Source organism: Terrapene carolina, unplaced genomic scaffold (assembly GCF_002925995.2).
Source record: "Terrapene carolina triunguis isolate 2854851 unplaced genomic scaffold, T_m_triunguis-2.0 Scaffold111, whole genome shotgun sequence".
In the NCBI taxonomy this organism is placed as follows: Eukaryota; Metazoa; Chordata; order Testudines; family Emydidae; genus Terrapene; species Terrapene triunguis.
In genome coordinates, this window is record NW_020664462.1 from 4,969,414 (window position 1) to 4,992,028 (window position 22,615).

Sequence of the window (22,615 nt, forward strand, 5' to 3'; positions counted from 1 at the left end):
TGCATGTCACCACAAGGGGTGTGCTATCACCACAAGGCATGTGCGTGTGTCACCACAAGGTGTGCAAGGTGCTCGTGTCACCCCCCCAGATGCGAGGCGTACGTGTGTCGCCAGGCACCTGAGGCTTCGCCACCAGGACGCGGTACCGGCCCGCTCTGCCCCACGGCCGCCCAAGCCGGTCACATCCCGGCCCCCACCGCCGCTGGCCGGCGGGCAAAGGTCGAAGGCACGGGGCAAAAGCCCCGCCTACTCCCAGGCCCCGCCCCCGGCGCGCGCACCTCCCTGAGGCTCTCGGCTCCGCCCCCTCGGCGCGCGCTGCGGGAATACCGCGCCCCCGCCCCCTGGCGCGCCACCTCGTCGCTCCTGGCCCCGCCCCATTCTGCACGCCGAACCTGGGCGCTGCGGGAGCCCCGCCCACCGTGTCCCTCCTCGGTTACCCGTCGTGCTCCGCGCAGCCCTGGCACTGACGTGGCTGCCCGCAGCCGCCATCTTGTGAGCCTGGGCGGGGAGCGGGAGAGAAGCGCAGGAGGGAGCCGACCCAGAGCCGGGGGCAGCCAGCGCCGGGTAAGCGGCGACATTCCCCTCGCGGCGCCGGCCCGGCCGTCGCCCCACATCCCCCCGCGGCGGCCTGGGGCCGTTCGGCGCAGGAGGCCGGGCTGCGCCCCGGGCCCGGGGGTGGAGGCCGCTGGGTGGGGGAGCGGCGGGGCCCGGCCTGCTGGGTGTCCCGGAGCAGCGGGGGCGGGCTGGCGTGTCCCTGCCGAGGGCCCGTGTTGCCCAGGAGGAGGGAGCAGCAGCAGGCCGCAGCGCGGGCCGCCCCGCCCTGGGGAGCGTGGGACGGTCGGGGAGCTGCGAGCGATTCAAACGGTCGCTGCCCGGGTGGGGTTCCAGCCCCGCCACCTCCTCCCCCCGGCCTAGGCCCCCGGCCCCCCCCCCCCCCGCCTGCGCCCCCCCCCCCCCCCCAGCCTGGGCCCGGCCTAGGCACCCGACCTGCCCTCTCTTCTCCCTCCCCCCAGCCTGGGCCCGGCCTAGGCACCCGACCTGCCCTGCCCCCCCCCCAGCCTGGGCCTAGGCCCCCGACCTGCGGTCCCCCCCCTTCCCTTCCCTTCGGGCCCGGCCTAGGCCCCCGATCTGCGGCGCCCCCCCCCGGGCCCGGCCTCGGCCTAGGCACCCGAACTGCCTCACCTCCCCAGCCGGGGCCTGACTTCGGACCAGCCAAGTTTACAGACCCAATCCTAAGCCCAGAACCCACCACCTTGGCCTTGCCAGCTCTACCGACCGAACTCCTCAGCGGGGGAGTTGGATGGGGGTGGTTGTCAGATCTCCCTCTCTGAGTAACTCGGAGCTGGCCCAGGGCATATGGATTCTCCTCTTCCTCAGACTCTTGGCTCGCTTTAGGTATTTAATGCCTGTCCAGTCCTGGGAGTGTGATCAGGGATGTGTGCTGATTATGTGCCTTCATTAGAGGTTTGAGGGTATAATGGCTTAATTCTTGTAGTGGTTGGGTTGTGTGATGGGATGAAATGGTGAGGAGTAGAGTTGCTGTCTTTACCCTGGAACAGAATTTCTTTCTAGTCTCAACTGCTTGGGTGGGTGACCCAGGAGGTCAACCTTCCACCCTACTCTGCGTGCCAGGCTTGCTTATAACAGATTAGCCATTGGCCTATAAAATCCCATTTGCCTTTTTATCTGTGGCCCATATATGACACTCCAGGAAGGTAACCCCCTCCTACAATTCATGTGGCCGGTAATATAGTGCTCTACATGGAAGAATTCATTGATCATGAAGCATGATTGAGTGTATGCATATGTTTTATTTTGACTCCATCAGCTTCATCTATAGCTGAAATATTAACTATTCAGATAATACTTTGAACTTTGCTGTGCAACCACTGAGCCTCACAATACCTCTTTGAAGAGCATTATTGTCCCTGTTGTACAGATGAGAAATTGAGAGCTTAAAGTTGAGTGATTTGTCCAAGGTCATGTAGCAGAACAATTCTATTACCTTTTTTGCCACTCTAATAACCTGACAGTTTTTGATCCGAATTTGGGTATTCCCTGTCATTTTCTTCCTTTAAGGGAGTTAGAATTTTTCTCCAAATATTCTTTATTTCTTTGTGACTTTCTACTCAAAATGGTACCATTATATACACTGTTAAGCTTGTAGGTATGGGCCAGCCACGCATGTACCATTATTGTAATGGTAGCCCTGGATGAAAAGGTGAGGAAATTTATCTGACTTGACGCTCTTAAATTGGCTGGCTTGACTGTCTTCATTTGCCATGCTTACTGACACCTCTGCTCTGGCAGAGCAGCAAAACCAAGAGATGGTTTAAACAAATGTCATTTCTACAAACTCAGCAGCTTTGGGTGCTACAGCAATGGACAGTGGTTAAAAACCTCATTTAAAAATCAGGTGCAGGGTAGGTTGTGCCCATAAATAGGTGGCTTGACTGATCATGGTGTCCACTTATTTGCCATGGGTTCTTAATTCAAGAACCTTGAATCGGATATAGTGTCTGTTACTAATCTCAACGTCAGTCTGTATCAGCAAATCCCTTTGTATAAAGTTATCTGAAAGTACTATTTTTTTGCATTCTTATCTGAAAAGGGACTATAAAAGTGGTACATTCTTACTCAGTAGATCTTTTGTGTAGGCCTGAGTCATACTTGCTGAGTCTATTGACAAAATGGAGAGTTGTCTTAGGCTTTGGAGCTAGCAGAGGTAGGAGTAGACTGGATTCTGTTCCTTTTTGTGACTCAGCAGAATTGTTCACTGTGTTTGTTACCCCATGTAAAACTCTGTAGGTACTAGGGTTGCATGGGTACAACTAAGGGCATAATTACCCCGCAGAACCCTTATTACATACATTGGTGGAAGAAGGAAAGAAACCCATCTTGACAACAAGATTGGTTGAGTTCAGAAGAATGCAAGTTAAGTGAAATGACTTTTTTCCTATCAAACCTGCTCAGTAGAAAATCACTGAGATGACAATATTTACATTGCAGAGTAGAACTACACTTTAGTGTCATCTGTTACAAAATATCTTATCACGTGTAGGTCATTCTCATGAGTATTTCAGTATTCTGGATTCTTTACAATGGGTACATTTGGTCAACATAGCCTATGGCTACACTACAGCTTAAGTCGACATAAGTTATGTTGCTCAGGGGCGTGAATTGGCCACCCCCCTGAGTGACATAACTTGTGCCTAGTTAAGCACCAATGTGGTCAGCACTGTGGCAGCGGGAGAGCTCCGGCTAACATAGTCACTGCCACTCATTGGGGGTGGATTAGTTAAGTGGACAGGAGACTCCCATCTGCTTAGAGCAGTGACATTAGAGAGCTTACAGTGATGCAGCTCCATCGGTACCACTGCACTGCTGTAAGCGCTCTCATGTAGCCATAGTTGTATAAAATTGTGATTCCATAAAAAAGCAAGTACACCTCTACCTCAATATAACGCTGTCCTCAGGAGCCAAAAAATCTTACCATGTTATATTGAACTTGCTTTGATCCACCGGAGTGTGCAGATCCGCCCCCCCGGAGCACTGCTTTACCACATTATATCCAAATTCATGTTATATCAGGTTGCGTTATATTGAGGTAGAGGTGTATCTTTTTTTTTTTTATTGTCCCCAGTCTGTTGAAGGCCTTGTTAGTGTGGAAGCTGTAGAGCTGGTATTACAGCTACCACTATCCCCAGCTATCATTCTCTCCTTTTACTGATGGGCAAAAGTTTTGAATCAGCTTCCTGCTACAACAGCTGTTTTTCTGCATTATTCGGCAGTTTTTCTTGCTGCTTGCAAGTATCTAATTTTATTTCTTGTTTCTAATACATGGAAACGTGTGAATATATGATATTACTTTTGCTGATGTCTCAATTCTAATATTCCTCTTCATATGCTGATCTTGATCCAAACAGTCAGTTGAGCATTGGCTCTTGGATTTGGTCATGTGTCAGCCACCAATCTTGTTTCACTTATTCTTTAACTTGAATTTATTCACAGTATCTAGGGTGAATTTAGTCATAGTGTTGAACTCATATAGTGGATGGGGTAGTATGTCAGACACACTTTAAAACTGCTCAAGTTTTAAACTGTATATAAGTATTTCGCTATTGTAAGTCTGAACCACATTCTGTTTAAGTGAAAGTCGTTAACACTTTCTGCTGGTTAGGCTGAGCACAGTGTTCTTAGGTTTCACCATTTTTAATAGCAGATGTAGCTGTAATCAAATTACTTTAGATGTGCCTTGACTGGGTAGCAGACTACACTTAACTCTGACATCATCTTTCAGGCAATTGGGGACAGCCAGAAGGAAAAAATAGAATAGCCTTCTGCTTCTGCCCAGAAATCTCATGATTGTAGTCAAAATCCTTCCAGTAGGGTGAATTCCTTTACATTTTTTGCCAACCTTTTTTTAAAGGAAGATACAGAAGTTACGATCCAAATGAGAGTCTCTCAACTTAATATCTCTTTGCAAAAATGTGGACTGCCAAAAGTTGAGAGAGCCCACTGGATTACTATGGAACATGTTAAATTGTTCACCTGGTTTTTTAGATAAACAATATTGGGTTACCCCTGTTCTTTGTCTTGTGATACACCAGCTGTTCATAATATTTTAATGTGGTTCAGGGTTTTATTTTTGAAACTTAGAAGTGCATCACTGCTTCTCGTGCATCAGGTTGAACTTGAAACCAAGAAACCCAGACTGATGTGGCTTTTGAGTGAAATGTTAAATGGTCCACCTTTTGTCTCCCTGGGTTCTAGAACATTGTGCAATCTACTTCTGTTCCCGTTACTGCAGGAATGACTAAATCTTTAGTGCACTAGGGCAATATCTAACTGTTAATGCACGTGTTCCACCTATTTATTTCTATTACAGTAGCACCTACGGGCCCCATTATGCTTAGCACTGTACGAACACACAATATTAAGAATGTCTCTTCCCAGAAGAACTTACAATTTCAGTAGACCTAGGTGAATGTAACAAACAGACAGAAGAGATGTAATGGAATTTAGGTGAACTATGTTCTTTAGGAGTCATGTTTCATTCTCCTGCAGAAGCAATTGAGGAGCTGTGGCCAAAGTCACAAGTAAGATCTACTGCCAATGAAGAACATCATCTTGATTTGAAGAGGTGCTAAGCTGCCTTCAGCACCTGCAGCAATTGCATTTATTTGGTCCTGATATTTAGCTACTCTTGTATGGCAGTTTGGCAGAGAAGTTCAGTTCATTTGGAGAAGCATTTGAGAACAGTTGTGGCCCTCAACATTCCTTTTAAAAGGCTTAGATGCGACTTCTGGTTGAAAATAACTTACTGTATACGTGTTTTCATCCAGCCCATCTGGGGACTGGCATAGTCTGCTCTGGATGACTCTTCACCTAGTTTCATTCATAGAGTGCCCTGTTCGTCAAGTCTTGGCGAACACAAAAGCCACATTTAGATCAATCTTCAGTTACGCTTAGCAAGAAGAGAATACATTTTGATAGCTCTTGTGGTATCATGAAGAAGAATAACTTCGAATGGGCACAGAAGGGAATTTTTAAAGGTGAACTGTGAAGCAAAGACACAATTCCCTTTACTGCACTGTATCTTTATAGACAGCTTTCAATTGGCTCTTTCCAAAAGGAATGATTTATTTTACATTAGAAATATCAGGAATGTCATGTCTCTGCTTTCCTTATGTTGGTCGGTAAATAACCAAGATACTGTAACTTTTTACCTGTTTTTCCTTCCTCTTCCAAACTCAGCATCCATTTCCACCCCCTTCAGTTGGAGATAGGAAAAGTTGCAGCTCTGATTATGGCATTATGTGCGATCAACCATTTAAGATGCACAACAGATCTTGCCAAATACCTCCAAGAAAGAGATAAGGGGGCTTAATATATTGTAACAAGTTGTTGGTGGAAGAGCAGAGGTGGAGTGTAGAGGTAGTCTTAATACATCATGGTGAGAGTATTGAATGATACCATCTCTTGCTTTGCAGCTCATCTTTAAATACTCTGTACATGACTCATCTTTAATTCTAAGACTTCATAGAAAGTTAGATTCCTGGTGATGATGCATACTTAGACTAAAAATTCTGAAAATTAACATGACTTCTACATCTAAAATTTATGCTTAATTTTAGTCTTGTAAATAGTATCTTGAAAGTAGTAGTCTTGATTTCAGTAGAAAAAAATAGAAATCAAAAACTATAATTCCAGCTTCAAAGAATTATTTGAGTTGGCTACAACTACTTCCTATTTAGCCATCTTTCATCCTTTGCTTCATAGGTGAAAGGCCAGTAAACAACTTCTACAAATAGTTGGGTATAACTGTTCTTGAATAGTCGTGTATGGAGTCAGTTTAGTTACATAGTTGACAGTATTCTGATCAAGAGCTGTTTTTAAAATTTGCTGCAATAGAACATTTTAAGCTGCAAGGAAACAGATTCTTCAAGTACGAAAGCATGCAGGTTTGTTTAACTGGCTATATCCATTTCAGGTGTGAAATACTATGCTGCTAGATTACGTTGGCACTAAAACTTTTAAGATAGCTTATCCCTGTGAACGTTAGAAATGACCCAACATCTAAACAGTACTTTACAGGTCAAAGGCATAGTGCCAACTTCAAAATTGCTCTTTGGTCTAAATATTTTTGTCTATTCTTACAAGCCACACCAAGGAAAACTAAAGAGGTTGAGTAAAACTATTTTTCTCTGATTTTGTTTTTCCTCACTCTGTTCATTTGTTAGCACTTTGTATAAGTCCATGGAAATATAAATTTTACTTCGTCTTCAATGAGGAAGAGTGCCTTTGATATGTTGGGGGGGCGGGGAAATTGGTTCATAAACATGTCATTCATGCTCTTTAAGCATTTAAGTAGCTGGCAAAACATTTGGACACAAGAAGCAGTTTCTATAATTACATTTTGGTTATATTGTTGACAAGAAAGCTAACATAGGCAGTTGGGGATGGAGAAAAGGAATGCTGTGAAAAATATTTTAAATTACATATCTGAAATCACAAGTTTAATATTACATTTCAGCCCAGTAGTGCTGTGGCTTCAAAATGGTCAGTTCTTTTTTACAAAGGAGGCATTTTGACTAGTTATATTGTAAATAGCATATTGTGGTGCACAAGAATGTATGTATGTACATTAATGATACTCTTTACCCGTTGTAGCTATTGAAAGAAAAACAGCTGAAACTGCTAGTGCTGGCTAAGGGTTTTGCAAGTCTTCAGAATGCCTTCCTTACAGCTGCTTTCACTTTCTTTAACAGACATGGCATGCTTGTACTCTGAAGTAGGGAATTAAGCTTTTCTGCAGTCAGTCTTGTTTGCTAGCAGTGCCTTTCCATCTTTGCTGTGTTGGACGTCATCAGTAGTAGAAGAGTTTGTGAGCAAGATGCTTATACTCCTGCCCAGTAGCTTTTCTTGCAATGGTTTGAAACGGTGAACATGTGTAACACCAGTTTAATTGCTGCTGAAGCTCCATGTGAGTGCTGTTATGGCGGAGCACAGATGTAAATATTTTTGTATTGCATCTAACATTCTAGTCTTTAAACTGAAAATGGCAGAAGGATGTTGGATGTACAGGTTTTTCCCCACTCTATTGCCTTAAAGCATTCTACAATATCTTTTAGTTAAAACAGTGTAAAATTACAGGAAATGGCGGCTTACATCACAATTGCTTTTTTTTAGTCGATAAAGAAGTTGAATCAGTTGTACATGGCCAAATGGAACTATGCCATGAAAGACTAAAACAGGGGTGGCCAACCTGTGGCTCCAGAGCCACATGCAGCTCTTCAGAAGTTAATATGCAGCTCCTTGTATAGGCACCGACTCCGGGGCTGGAGCTACAGGCGCCAACTTTCCAATGTGCCGGGGGGTGCTCAGTACTCAACCCCGGCTCTGCCACAGGCCCTGCCTCCACTCCACCCCTTCCCGCCCCCCTCCCATGAGCCTGCCGTGCCTTCTCTCTCTTCTCTCCCCCCAGCCTACTGTATGCCACGAAACAGCTAATCGGGAGAGGGGGGGAGGCGCTGCTGGTGGGTGGGAGGCTCGGGGGCGGGGGAAGGTGCTGATGGGGGGCTGCTGACCTATTACTGTGGCTCTTTGGAAATGTACATTGGTAAATTCTGGCTCCTTCTCAGGCTGGCCACCCCTGGACTGCATTCAGTTTTCAAAGATCTTAAATCCCAGTTAAACATCAGTACAAATACGCATCTTTCTTGGCAGATCTACAGTATAGTTTGAATTAAAATTAATAGACTGGCTTTATTCAACTACTATTGGATGGCATGTGAGCTGCAAAAGGAGGAACATACAGAATTTCTAAAGGCACGCAAGTAAAATAAAATGCCATTAAAACTGGTATGGATGCAGAAGTATAGAACACTATTAAACATGTACATTTTAGTCACGTCCCTTTTATTTTAGATTGTGTAATGCTTAAAGCCACTTGTCTGTGGTGCCATGCCACTTGAGCAAACTTCTAAAATGAATCCTGCATAGTAAAAGCATTACTATAAGACTCATTCACTCTAATTTTAACTTTGCTATGATGCACTTATCTAAGATGCATCACTTGCTAGAAATTTACCTGAAGTTTGAGATCTTCTACTTCCTGGTATAAATTTGCAGAGTCTTATCCAGAAATGAGTCTTTGTTCCTCTTACTGCTTACCAATGACACACAACATCTTAACTGAACCTGAATAACAGGTTTCTACCGCTGTGCAAACCTTGTGGGAGGTGCTATAGAATGAAATATCAGAATAAGGGTGTGCTCCGTAGTGCTCGGGGCTTGTCTACACTTAACAGCCACGCAGCGATGCAGCTGCCACTGTAGCGCTTAGTGAAGAGACTACCTAAGCTGACAGAAAAGCTTCTCCTTTCAGGGTAGGCACTCCACGTCCCCGAGAGGCAATAGCTAAGTGGACGGGAGAAGCCCTCCCATCGACAGTTTTGTCTACCCCAAGGGTTTGGTCAGTATAACTGCATCGCTCGGGTGTGGATTTTCACCTGAGGATGTAGTTCTACCAACGTACGTTTGTAGTGTAGTCCAGGGCTCGGCCTAATGAGGAGCAACAAAACAGGAGTAAGAGCAGCAAAGGGTGTTTTGGAATATTCAGAGCTGGTGAACGGTACTAGATTGACATCGTGGAGGCTGAAATCGTGTCTACAAAACGCTGTTGGCACATTTAGCAGCAGCTCAATCTGTCCAATCAACCCTGACCTGGAGGGCCCTCCCTTACAGGTGATAGGACAACAGAATCTGTTCATTCTCTAGTATCTCTTCTGAGGATGCCAGATGGGACTTGCCTGTATACAAAACTACCTATTGCTGACAATGGGTGTTGCTGAATATGGTTTGGCTGCATATGAAGGCAAGGATAAACCACGTTAAGGTAGCTTTTGTCATGTAGACAAGCCCCAGCTGAACTACTTGTGGTGGTTATACCTGTGCACTGGGAACTAGACTGAGACCACCAAACTAGCTTCACGTGGACTGTCAAACAGTTAACAGTGGTAATATTTGGGGTCTCTACTAACTTGAGTTAGGGGAAAAAACAAACTGGAGTAGAGGAAGATTTTTTTTACTTAAGAATAGACCATATATTGGGTAGTTAAGACTCTCACTCTAGCATAGTTTGCCTTTTCTCAGGTAAGAGACATAATGGCACACGTCTAGACATCTGGAAGGGGCAAGAGAATGAGAAGACACTGGTATGTCTACACTGTAAACATGCATGGCTGGCCCATGTCAGCTGACTCTGGCTCATGGAGCTCAGGCTGCAGGGCTGTTTAATTGCAGTGTAGACATCTGGGCTCCAGCCCAGTCATCTACACTGCAGTTAAACAGCCCAGTGAGCCCATGTCACTTGACATGGGCTAGCCATGGGTATTTAATTGCAGTGTAAACATACCCGAAAGGCCCATGAAAAGTAAGGGTCTTGCCATATGGGGTGGAGAATAACTATTCAGAAATTGTCAGTGTTAATAATTAGGCTGGTGGTCTTCATAAGTAGATGTGCTAGGGGAAAGAACTAGACGACACTGTTTATATTACAATAGTGCGAGATGCCCCAGTCATGATTAGTAAGTCCCTGTTATACTTTGCACTATACAGACACGTGAAGATACAGAAGGCGTGACTGAATCTTACATTAACAATAGTAATGTGTAAAAATAGCACTAAAACCCATCTTAAAAAAAAAAAGAGCGATTATGGGGTGGTGAGAGAATGCAAGTTATGCTGATTGATACAAACTGGAAGATGAGTTGGTGGAAGGAGACAAAAAGGGAATTGGAGACTGGAAGAGGGGTAACATAATAGAAGCTTCCCTCCTTCCAGCAGCCATGGTAGGGGGTAAGTTTATCTGACATCTTCTAGCCAGAGGCAAACACAGAAGAGTCTCCAAGCAGGGTCCAGGAATAGCACCAGGAATTGCATAATTAACTCAGGTTTGCAGCTGGGTTCTCACTAGAGCATTGCTACTGGTAAGTCTTGCTTCTGTCTAATGGGTACCTAGTAAATGTTTCAAGTTCTGACTCTTACAAGGATGGAAACTGTAATACAGCTGTATCATCTCAAGTATTGTGTACTGTTTGGATGCTGCTATAGAGAATATTGGACAAGATACAGAACTGGATAACAAGTGTAGTAAAGGATACATTGTATCCAAGAAGAGAGAAGAGCTAAGTTTATATTCACTAGAAAAGATCATTTAAAATGAAGACATAGTGGAAAGTGTAAAAATCTGAAGTTGAATAGAAAGGTGGATATCATAAAACTACTGAGGAGGATGATAGTTTTAATTTAGGCTTCAATGGGGAGCACAAACTTATGTGCCACCAAAAGAATTCAAGGAAAATCCTCCTATGTCTCTCTAGTTTGTGGAGGGGAAGTAGCAATGGAATGCAAGTGTGAACATAAACTTGTTACTGTAAGACAAGCACACATCTTTTGAGGCATGGGAAGATGTTAAGAATCTCAACCAGAAAGCCTTTGACAAGGTCCCTCACCAAAGGTTCTTAAGTAAAGTAAGTTGTCATGGGATAAAAGGGAAGGTCCTTTCATGGATTGAGAACTGGTTAAAAGACCGGGAACAAAGGGTAGGAATTAATGGTAAATTCTCAGAATGGAGAGGGGTAACTAGTGGTGTTCCCCAAGGGTCAGTCCTCGGACCAATCCTATTCAGCTTATTTATAAATGATCTGGAGAAGGGTAAACAGTGAGGTGGCAAAGTTTGCAGATGATACTAAACTGCAAGATAGTTAAGACCAAAGCAGACTGTGATGAACTTCAAAAAGATCTCACAAAACTAAGTGATTGGGCAACAAAATGGCAAATGAAATTTAATGTGGATAAATGTAAAGTAATGCACATTGGAAAAAATAACCCCAACTATATATACAATATGATGGGGGCTAATTTAGCTACAACAAGTCAGGAAAAAGATCTTGGAGTCATCGTGGATAGTTCTCTGAAGATGTCCGCGCAGTGTGCAGAGGCGGTCAAAAAAGCAAACAGGATGTTAGGGATCATTAAAAAGGGGATAGAGAATAAGACTGAGAATATATTATTGCCCTTATATAAATCGATGGTACGCCCACATCTCGAATACTGCGTACAGATGTGGTCTCCTCATCTAAAAAAAGATATACTGGCACTAGAAAAGGGCAACTAAAATGATTAGGGGTTTGGAACAGGTCCCATATGAGGAGAGATTAAAGAGGCTAGGACTTTTCAGCTTGGAAAAGAGGAGACTAAGGGGGGGATATGATAGAGGTATATAAAATCATGAGTGATGCGGAGAAAGTGGATAAGGAGAAGTTATTTACTTATTCCCATAATAAAGAACTAGGGGTCACCAAATGAAATTAATAGGCAGCAGGTTTAAAACAAATACAAGGAAGTTCTTCTTCACGCAGCGCACAGTCAACTTGTGGAACTCCTTACCTGAGGAGGTTGTGAAGGCTAGGACTATAACAGCATTTAAAAGAGAACTGGATAAATTCATGGTGGTTAAGTCCATTAATGGCTATTAGCCAGGATGGGTAAGGAATGGTGTCCCTAGCCTCTGTTTGTCAGAGGATGGAGTTGGATGGCAGGAGAGAGATCACTTGATCATTACCTGTTGGTCCACTCCCTCTGGGGCACCTGGCATTGGCCACTGTCGGTAGACAGGATACTGGGCTAGATGGACCTTTGGTCTGACCCGGTACGGCCGTTCTTATGTTCTTATGTAACTACATGTTAACTGAGTATCAAATTTTAAATGATTGCTGTCAAGATAGTCATAACCTAAATTGAGTTACATGCCTTTAAACGAATAAAATATTTTTAAAAAATTTACTCTTAACTTTTTTACAGGGCTTGTAAAGTAATCTAATAGTGGTGGTACTCAGACCTCCAACAGGGGTGTGGTTATAAATGCCTATATAACAAAATAAAGTCCAAGTCTCCTTTTTTTAATCTGGTATAGGGAGCTGCTGTGGAGGCAGCATACTCATGCCCAGTGGAACGTTTCCTGTCATTCACTCCCCTCTCACCAAATAAGGATTGGCATTGTCTGCTGCGAAAGGAGGCCTCTCCTGTTCTTGTCTGGAAGACTGGTGACAGTGTTTTGAGGAAATAGGGGCTCTAGAAAGAAGGAAATGCATTCCTTTGCAAATGAGTCATTGCACAATCTTTCTGTTTGATACAACATTCATAAGTTGAGCTACAGTTCTCTCCAATAGCCCAGTATTTTGGCTCTATAGGAATATGAAAGTAGCATTAAGTTTTCTTAAGAGAAAGCATCTCTCTTTAACAATGACAATAAAACAAATTTTAACTGGAAGTAAAACTAACACTAAACACAGTTTCCACGCCACATCTTATTAAACTTAAGTGAATTAAATGTTTGTGAAAGATTCCAGAATGACAGCCCTCGAGACTGACGTCTTCTATTCATGGAATAAGCAACCACATGGACATTGGTGCAACAGAACCATTCCACTGTGCCAATCCTAAACTTTAGCCTATACCTATGTGAAAGAGAGTGATAGCTTCTTGATCATTCTGAGACTAATAAGGATCCCTCTGACAGAAGGCACTGGGATGTGCAAATCTTTCTTGGGCACTACACTGAGTCATATTTCATCTAAATTCAAATATTTATATATTGGTTTCAGTAATATTCAGTAATTCCACAATTATTTTTAAAACTTCAGTTAAAAATGTATAGACTAGAACATTATTTTTAAGAACATAATTGCTGAGAACTTTCAGTGAGTTTTGCAGCGAAACTATATTATTAACACATTGCTAAATAACTCAAGGTAGATTCTGATCTCTTTGCATTACTCATTGCTAAGTATTTTGGGGGAGGGGAAGTGTAATAACTGGAATGTTTTAGTCATCAAACGGAAGGTGAGTACTGTGACATGGACTATCTTAAAAATTTCTTAAATTCGAGGGGCAGTTTTAAGTCTCACTTGCCTACTGCACATGTGCAATAAACTTTCAGATGACTGATTCATTGGTAATGTGTTAACAAAGTACACATCATATTATATAAAGAATTTGGCTTATTGTAGTAAACAGAAATCCTCTAAAAATCATGCCGTTTCTGACTATATATTCCTGCTGTCTTTTTTGTTCTAAAATGTATACCTTAATTTTACATTTCTTAACTTTTCCATTAGTGATGGTCATCTCTGCATATATCAGTGTACATTTGAGACCTCAGTTTCCAGGCAAAACAATAGCAAAGTGAATTATGTCACCAGTTCAATGTAATGCAGTGTCACCATCTACTGGTTAAGGAACGTAAAAAACATTAAGCTTTTGTTTTTAAATGCCCTTAAGTTCTTACCCCTTCTCTCTGGTAAAATGTGTCTTGGATGCAGCTTTCAGTTGAACGCTAACATAAAGTAATATTTGTTAGAAAAGAAGAATTTGTTATTGCCATAAACTGCAATAATTCCTATCCCTAGAATGACATGGTAATATCTTTTATTGGACCAACTTGTGTTGGTGAGAGAGACAGGGTTGGTCCAATAAAAGATATTACTTCAGCCACCTTGTCTCACCAACATCCTGGGACCCGCACAGCTACCACACTGCATATCCTTAGAAGGTAATACTGAATTTGCTGATGGCAACATAATGTACCTTTTAATGGAAATATAGCTGTATGTCAGATACAAAGGTGAACTGCAAAGGTTTTGCTGAAAATGTAACCCTGTGGGTCAGGACTTAAAAGTAGAAAAGCAGATATGTTAAAAATTAGTCTTGTATTTTAACAGTTTATGAGCACTAGTTTCCTCAAATCCTATAGAATCATATTCTGAACTATTTTTTGGTCTTCCACTTTCATCCCAACTTCAATGCTCAATCATATAGAGAGAGGATTAGAGTAGAATGATTAACACTATCACTTTCTCATATTGTCCTTTTGACTGATATTTTTGCGTACCCAATCTCAGCCAACAGTCAATGATATCTCATAGAAAGTTTCAATAAAACCAGTTGATCCACTTTTGAGAAGAATGTCTCAAAGATGCGGGTTTGGTGTTTAGCAAAGCCTCAGCCAATATGATGATCACATTGCAAATTGTCTTCCTCTTATAAATCAATCCACTGGTGAGGAGGGAAGCAACTGTTAAAGAGCAGGGAAACATGGTGGGCTGTGTCATGGATTTCTCTATTCCCGTGTTTTTGTTTAGTGAACAGGGTAGTGTTAAAGTGTGTTTTAAAACAATGCAGCTCAGGTCTTATCTTCTAGCCAGCTTAGAGTGAATGGTATATTTATCATTTTGAGGTAATGTATGTGCTATGAGTAACCTACACAAAGCGTTAGGGCAAGATGAAGTAATCAAGTGTGGTGTTCATGTTGATAAATCATATGTACACTTCAGTGTTTTCTTTCACTAAAAATTAATACTTAGCTTTTGTATAACTTTTCAGCATTGAAAAAGGATGGTGATGCTGAATATGTCAGTAATTGAAAGACATTGCGTAAGCACACTAACAAAAGATTCAGGAGTACTTATGGTAGCTATCTTATAATTAGGACTACCTTTTCCCCCATTTGTCAAAGTCCTTGAATTTTCCATATTGAGGCAGAACAATTTTAAAAACCCACTAATCTGTATCCAATGCATTTTAAAATCCTGACGTATACTGTGAGCTCCTGACAGCTTTCTTAGAATTTGTGTTCAGCTGCTAGTCTATAGCTGTTCTTAGCCTGTATTACTATGAAGAATGTTGTCAGTAGTTATACATGCAGTAACTTGTACATAAGACCAGATGGTATTCACCCAAGAGTTCTGAAGAAACTCAAATATAAAATTGCAGAACTACTAATTGTGGTATTTAACCTGTTGTATAAATCAGCCTCTGTACCAGATGACTGGAGGATAGCTAACATAATGCCAATTTTTAAGAGAGGCTCCAGAGACAATCCTGGCGATTACAAGGCAGTAAGCTTAACTTCAGTACCAGTCAAATTGGTTGAAAATAGAGTAAAGAACAAAATTGTCAGACACATAAATGGACTTGGTATGCTGGAGAAGAGTCAGTGTGGCTTGTGTAAAGGGAAATTGTCTCACCAATCTGTTAGAATTCTTTGAGGGTGTTAGAATTGGAAAAAGTACAGAGAAGGGCAACACACATGATTAGCTTCTGTGTGAGGAGAGATTAAAAAGACTGGGACTGATCAGTTTAGAAAAGAGATGACTAAGGGGGTTATGATAGAGCAGGGGTTTTCAAACTGGGGGTCGGGACCCCTCGGGGGGTCACGAGGTTATTACATGGGGGGTCGCAAATTGTCAGCCTCCACCCCAAATCCTGCCTTTCCCTCAGCATTTATAATGGTGTTAAATACATAAAAATATGTTTAATAAGGGGGGGGGTTGCACTCAGAGGCTTGCTATGTGAAAGGGGTCACCAGTACAAAAGTTTGAGAACCACTGTGATAGAGGTTTATACAATCACGAATGGGGAAGAGAAAGTGAATTAGGAAGTGTTAGTTACCCCTTCACAGAACACATGAATCAGGGATCACCCAATGAAATTAATATGCAGCAAGTTTAAAAAAACATAAGGCTACTTCTTCACACACTTCACAGTTAACCTGTGGAACTCATTGCCGGGGGATGTTGTGGAGGCCAAAATTTAACTGGGTTCTGAAAAGAACTGAATAAGTTCATGGAGGATTGGTCCATCAATGGCTATTAGTGAAGATTGTTAGGGACACAACCCTCTGTTCTGGGTGTCCTAAGCCTCTGACTGCCAGAAGCTGGGGCTGAACAACGGGGGATTGATCACTCAATTACTGTCCTGTTCTGTTCATTCCCTCTGAAGCGTCTGGCACCTGCCACTGTGAGAAAACAAGATATTGAGCCAAATGGACCATTGGTCTGACCCAATATAACCATTATGTTCTTTTAATTGTCTTGAATTTCTTCTCTCTAGATTTCATTGGCCAGTGAGGGAATACCTTATTTCAAGCATGGGAAATATTTTTGCTAACCTCTTCAAAGGCCTTTTTGGCAAAAAAGAAATGCGTATTCTTATGGTTGGTCTGGATGCTGCAGGAAAGACCACTATTTTGTACAAACTTAAACTTGGTGAAATAGTAACTACTATCCCTACTATAGGTAAGATATTTACATATTGCTTGCTTTTTTTACACTTTTTGAGATTCTGGTCCCTGTGACACATTGTTCACCTCAGTGTCTTTAGTTAGTCAATGCTTTGTTGGTTTCATGGCTCAGTTGCAGTTCTGCATCCTGACTTGGCTCTAGTGACAGTTTGCCTCTGATGGGTTGGGGTGGAAGCAGTACCTCTTTAGGCCTGGGAGGAGAAGAGAACATATGACCAATGTTCCCTCTAATTTTTTACATCCATGCGCGGAATGAATTTTGTTATGTGCACCAATATGAGGTGATGTGTGGCGGGGGTAGAGGATTGGGATGCGGGAGGAGGAGGGATGAGCTTTGGGGTGCAGGGGGGGCTCGGGGCTGGGGCAGAGGGGTGAGGGTGCAGGCTGCCCTGGGACTGGGGGGGAGGGGAGGACTCCTCCCGGCCCTATCTCACTGCAGCGGGTCAGGGGAGAGAGGCACCTCTCCAATCCAGGCCCCTCTGGTTGCACGCCTGCATGGCCCTTGATAGCCAGCTGTGTGGCCACGCAGATTATAGAGAACTTAGCATATGACTGCTTTTAATTTCATTCCTTCCTTCCACATTGATCAATGTGTGGAGCAGCTTTTGATAGGCGGGGAAGTCTGTCTAACTTTTCTCTGCTAAGGGCACCATGAACATGAAGCATTTGGGGGGGTAGGGGTGGAAAAACAGTGGCTCTTCTGGGGAGATGGAATGGTCAGAGGTTAGAATCAAATCAATAAAATCTGAAGGTAAGGTAATAAGGAATGTATTTAAAAGTCCTTTTAGTTCCTCTTACAGTTCCAGCTGCAGAAGTTTCAGTTGAGGAGCCATTCATAGACACTCATTACTGTGTATTTTTAGGGGACTTCAGAAGGTAAGAGAAATGGCTCTTAACCATGTTGAGGTCTTGAGAGTAAAAGTGTGAAATTACAGCATCTAAATTCAACTTCATATACTTGTCTTATCTTTTATGATTAACTTCTGAGCATGAATTGGAGACCATAATATATATTTTCCTGCTTGATCAATTTTTTTGTCACCATTTCTATTTCAGGTTTCAATGTAGAAACAGTAGAATACAAGAACATTAGCTTCACAGTGTGGGATGTAGGTGGTCAGGATAAGATCAGACCTCTCTGGCGCCATTATTTCCAGAATACACAAGGTGGGTCCTCAGTTAAATGACCGTCTGTGTTAAAGAAACTTGTGTATATGTTAAACTGTTTTCCTGAATTGCTTACTACATGAAAACACAAGCCAAAGCATCAAACAAGTGTCCATTCAAGGGTTTGGTAAGTGGGTACCAATCCAAAACTTCAGTGTTTTTGTTTCAATTCCCAAATTTAGATTAATGTAGATGCAAAAATGACAACAGTTGCTCCTTTGAAACGCTTGAAAATCAGCTCTGCTGCTTACCTGTCAAAACCAGAGTTCAGAATTGTTTCCTCTGCAAGAGTTGAAAATCTGCTTTTAAACTAATGGAGAGAATATAGGAAAATATGCTCCTTTTTAAGTACTTGTCATCTACTACAGAGCTAACATAGAACCATGAGTTAAGGACATCAGATAACTAGAGGAATTGATGTTAAAACACGTAAAATAAGTCTTGTAGCAACTCTCCTGCCCTATAACAATTCTTTTTTAAGAGAACTTACCCTGTTTGAAAATATTTTTGTAGTTTTCGTTCTGTGTGTGTGTGTATATAATTTTGAAATCTGTTCTTGGCCCAAAATTGGGAGGAAATCTATGCATAGTCAGCATTTGTTGGGATGTGTCATTATCTCAAACAAAAGATATTGTAGTAGCCAGAGACACACATGGAGTGGTACGTATTGATAAGCTGTTTGCTTTATCTTCTGTTAAAACTTCAAAATACTACAGCTTTAGCCTTGATTGTTCCCCTACCCTTACCCTCCGCCCACCAGGAAAAACTGGGATTTATTTTTTTAAAGGAGAATTTCTGGTGTGAAGCTAGTTGGGTTTGTTCGTTTGCTTTTTGTAATGATTGCTTTTGTTTTATAGGTTTGATTTTTGTGGTTGACAGTAATGACAGAGAACGAGTGAATGAGGCCAGAGAAGAGCTTATGAGAATGTTGGCAGAAGATGAGCTGAGAGATGCTGTCTTATTAGTGTTTGCTAACAAACAGGTATGCATTAGCAAGTGATCTTAAAGGTTTCTATTTAAAAAAAAATTCTGAAGTCATGAAATAGTTGTGCAAAAATGTTTAGTACACTGCGATATGGCAGTCTTCAGCATTTCTTAGTGAGAGTCTGAAAGGGTACTCAGTAGAATGCCATATTGACACTGATCTGTAGCTCCATTGGCTTCAGCAAAATTTTAAGTGTGTGGTTTTTCTCTGAAAACTGACTCCATCAAAGTGAAATCATAAGTCTTTATATTTTTGTCACTAATTTCCATACCAAATTCTCAGCTTGCTAGTAAAGAATGCCGCCAGCTTGAATTTAAGTTAATTTAAAAGTATTTTGTGCTATTGCACCTGCCTGAGTTTCCCCAGGTCAGGAAACTGACTAGAAATAAACACTGCCAAAGCATACAGTAAACTGGAGATATGGTAAATTTAGGTGTCCCTTGTAATAGGTACAAAAATTCTGTCAGTTGGCTGCCTTTGTGGTATCCCTTTAAAAAAATTAAAAAAAAGTTTTTGAATGGCAAGCTCTGCAAACTCCCCATAGGCTCAGAGTCTAGCTGGGTTTTCTGTCTCATGCATCACCACCAGTAGTGCTTGGCTTGGTCCAGATTAGGTCCTCCTTAAAACTCATGTAACTGTATTGCAGATTTGAACACATGCAACTAATTAACTTATCTGTGTATAAGAATAGAATTCAGCTGACTCAGCTTTATTGGCTACAGCCATTCAAAGCAATAAGTCGTCATTGCTAAAGTCATCAGGCAAGACTGAAGGTGGGCAGGGAGCAGAGCTGTTAAGAGTGCTATGTATGTACCTGCTCTTCAGAACTGCACTTTTAAGTTTTTCAGAAAAATCCCATTTCCTCAGCTTTGAAGAGAACCTCCTGAATAAATGGGAGCTGAGATTGTGAGGTCTCCCAGGTAGCCTGAAACAATAACCCTGAAGTGTGAACTGTCTTCTCTCAGTGCATGTTAATTCTGAAGCTTAGTGAGTTTAAATGACATTAACCATTTCACTGCTGATCTCTTAGCAGAAGCATCCAGCAGTTACAGAATTGTAGACAGCTTGAATAGAGTTCCACCACTTTTTCTAATTTGATCCCTGACTGTAAGATTCCCTTTTTTAAAAAGCACATTACCAAAGTTAAAAGATTAAACAGAAAGCTGTTACTTTGAATCGACAGCTGAGAGAAAGCAGAATCTTAACCTGAGAGCAGAGATTTTCAAAGGTGTAACTTAAATTCTTTAAAATTGCTAAATTAAAATTTAACTGCTAATTTAACTAAAAAGGTAAATCTTTAGATATCCTTGCTTTTCCATTTAATAGAATGAATTCTGCATTTCAGTTCTGCATCATCAGCTTCCTTTTTCTTATGCAATACAGTACTTCAGGGGCAGTTTCATTCATAGGATGAAATAAATACTTTTAATTGACTTACATTTTTTGCGAAAACTCACATTTAGTCAGGATAGTTACATTCTGAGGTGTTCTGCAAATACTTCTGGTGTTCATTTAAGTATGTAGTTATTCTTGGTTTCGTATCTTCTCATATGTGAACACTAACTGGAATATGTAAAGGATTTTTCTAAGTAGAAAATGACTTCCTTGCTTTCCCTCATTCAGGACCTCCCTAATGCAATGAATGCAGCAGAAATTACAGACAAACTCGGACTCCATTCTCTTCGTCACCGGAACTGGTATATCCAGGCAACCTGTGCCACTAGTGGAGACGGTCTCTATGAAGGACTGGACTGGTTGTCCAATCAGCTCCGAAACCAGAAATGAAACATAAAACTTCCTCTTCCCTCTTTTTCCACCCCTCCCTTTTATTTCCTCCTCTTCGTCCTTCGCTTTACTCTAATGTGGCAAACTGTGCTACTTTGTGGTATTGAGTGCCGGAAGCTGTTTTCATTACTTTTGTCACAGTATGTATTGCACCATGCTGTAAATGTGGCAAATACAAGCCTGAAAACAGTTAGGTTTCTTATTTAATGTAAATAGTTTTTGTTTCCAATGAGGCAGTTTCTGGTACTCCTATGCAATATTACTCAGCTTTTTTATTGTAAAGAATCAACTCACTGTTTAGTACTGGGAAGGGATTTAAGCGGATTAACATATGGGTTGCCAGTAGTCAATGTGCAATAGAGCTGAAGACTGTCCCTGTTGGGTTGTGAGATCTGTGTTGAGATCCATTTTGGTGGTTGGTTTTTAACCTGAACTCTCTATTTTTTAAATAGCTACAGAAAAGTAAAACACTTGAACAGATAAGTGTGTTGGACGTAATTTCTGTGATTCCAGTTTGAATACCAGTGATTTTTAATTCTTTTGACATGGCAAAGCAGAAATGAAACCAAGCTTCATCTGATTAAAATACAGATCCATGTAACTGCTAGATCTCTGGATCTTTCTGTAGTTCATAGCATGTGTGTTCAAAGGTTTGTTTGAACTGGTTTAAAGTAGTTTGCAACTTTATTCATACAACTTAAACCTCTGTATTTTGCTTCAGATAAGGTTGATATTGTGGTCTTCCATCAGACTTCAATAATTTCTGGGTGGGTCACATTTTTAACCTGTTACATTCTATGTGAAGTGTTTTGTACTTTCCTTGTGTGTAAACCACTCCAGAAGGCAAAATCTTTCCACAGAAAGCACAGCCCACATCAGTCCTAAGCTCTATAGTCAGAAAGTACTGTACGTAAATAAGAAATGCCATGAAAAACTCACCAAACATCTAGGTATAGTGTCTAGAAAAAAGCATGAGAGTCTGGAGTCATTCCATTCTAGAAGTATTCAATCCCATTTTGGAACAATCCCATATCTGTATATGTGTGAAAACCCTGGGCATCCCTCATACTGCAAGGTTCAGATTTGCCATCAGAAAAAGATCTCTTTACTTTTTTCTTTTGTATTTTGATAAACACTGAAGAAGCTGGAGCTGTTGAAAACATTAAACTTGAGGAACTATGAGAACTGGTTTGTTTAGTGTTGCGGAAACCTTTATGCTTTCAATACACAATTAGTAATCAAACTGTTTTGTATACTTGTTTCAGTTTTCATTTTGACAAACAAGCACTGTAATTAAAGCTATTAGAATAAAATCTCTTAACTATTTCATGTTTTTATGTCTTGCTGTTTATTTGATCACCTTCGCAGAATCATAAAGAAATATTTGTCAAATAAAATGTTTCCTGAAACTTGCACTAGTATTATTCATAGATCACAATGATCCCTTCCAGCCTTGGAATCACCTTGTCTGGCCTCCTGTATAACGCAAGCCATAGAAACCCCCAAAATAATTCCTAGAGCAGATCTACTAGAAAAACATCTACTCTTGATTTAAAGATTCAGTGATTTGTGGTATGCTGAGTTGCATCACTGCCTGACCTGTACTATGGGTCACGTTTCTACCTGAGCAGTAAGGAATCCGCTCAGGGAGGTGTTGGGCCTTAAATTTGCTGAAATCTATTGGGGGTTGCTCACTGGATTTTAATCTACCCCTTGTCATACTTCTAAGCAGTAACTTAATGTGGGATCTGAAAATAAGTCTTATCTCTTAGTTTGAACAAGGTGGTTAATAAAATCTCAGCATCCCAACAGTGTCTCCTTCTGGAGGTTGGTTGTTAAAACAGTTCTGGGGTGAAGTCAACCTGTCAACCACACGTTATAGTGTAGTTGCTGTAATTGTTCCTAGGGGACTGCAGTGAACCTGGCTGTGGGCTGGAGCAAAGCCATATCAAGAAATACTGCAGCACATTGGCTTCAGATAGTAGAGACAGAGCAGATGCGTAGCAGGGAAAACAATGCCTCTGAGGTGC

General features: G+C 41.7%; 1 protein-coding gene across 1 annotated transcript; it reads left to right on the forward strand.

Moving 5' to 3' along the window:
• Window positions 1-456: 456 nt before the first annotated feature.
• On the forward strand, window positions 457-21,914 carry ARF1 (ADP ribosylation factor 1). Its single transcript, XM_024208286.2, has 5 exons — window positions 457-564; window positions 16,459-16,643; window positions 17,705-17,815; window positions 18,673-18,797; window positions 20,424-21,914. Exons 2-5 carry the CDS (start codon window positions 16,496-16,498, stop codon window positions 20,583-20,585), a joined length of 546 nt encoding a protein of 181 aa, XP_024064054.1. The 5' UTR covers window positions 457-564; window positions 16,459-16,495; the 3' UTR covers window positions 20,586-21,914.
• The last annotated feature ends 701 nt before the right edge of the window (window positions 21,915-22,615 follow it).

Coding starts and splice junctions, on each gene's coding strand:
- ARF1 (XM_024208286.2), top strand. CDS start 16,496: ATGGGAAATATTTTTGCTAACCTCTTCAAAGGCCTTTTTGGCAAAAAA. Junction 16,644..17,704: donor AACTACTATCCCTACTATAG/GTAAGATATTTA, acceptor TTTCTATTTCAG/GTTTCAATGTAGAAACAGTA. Junction 17,816..18,672: donor TTATTTCCAGAATACACAAG/GTGGGTCCTCAG, acceptor TTTGTTTTATAG/GTTTGATTTTTGTGGTTGAC.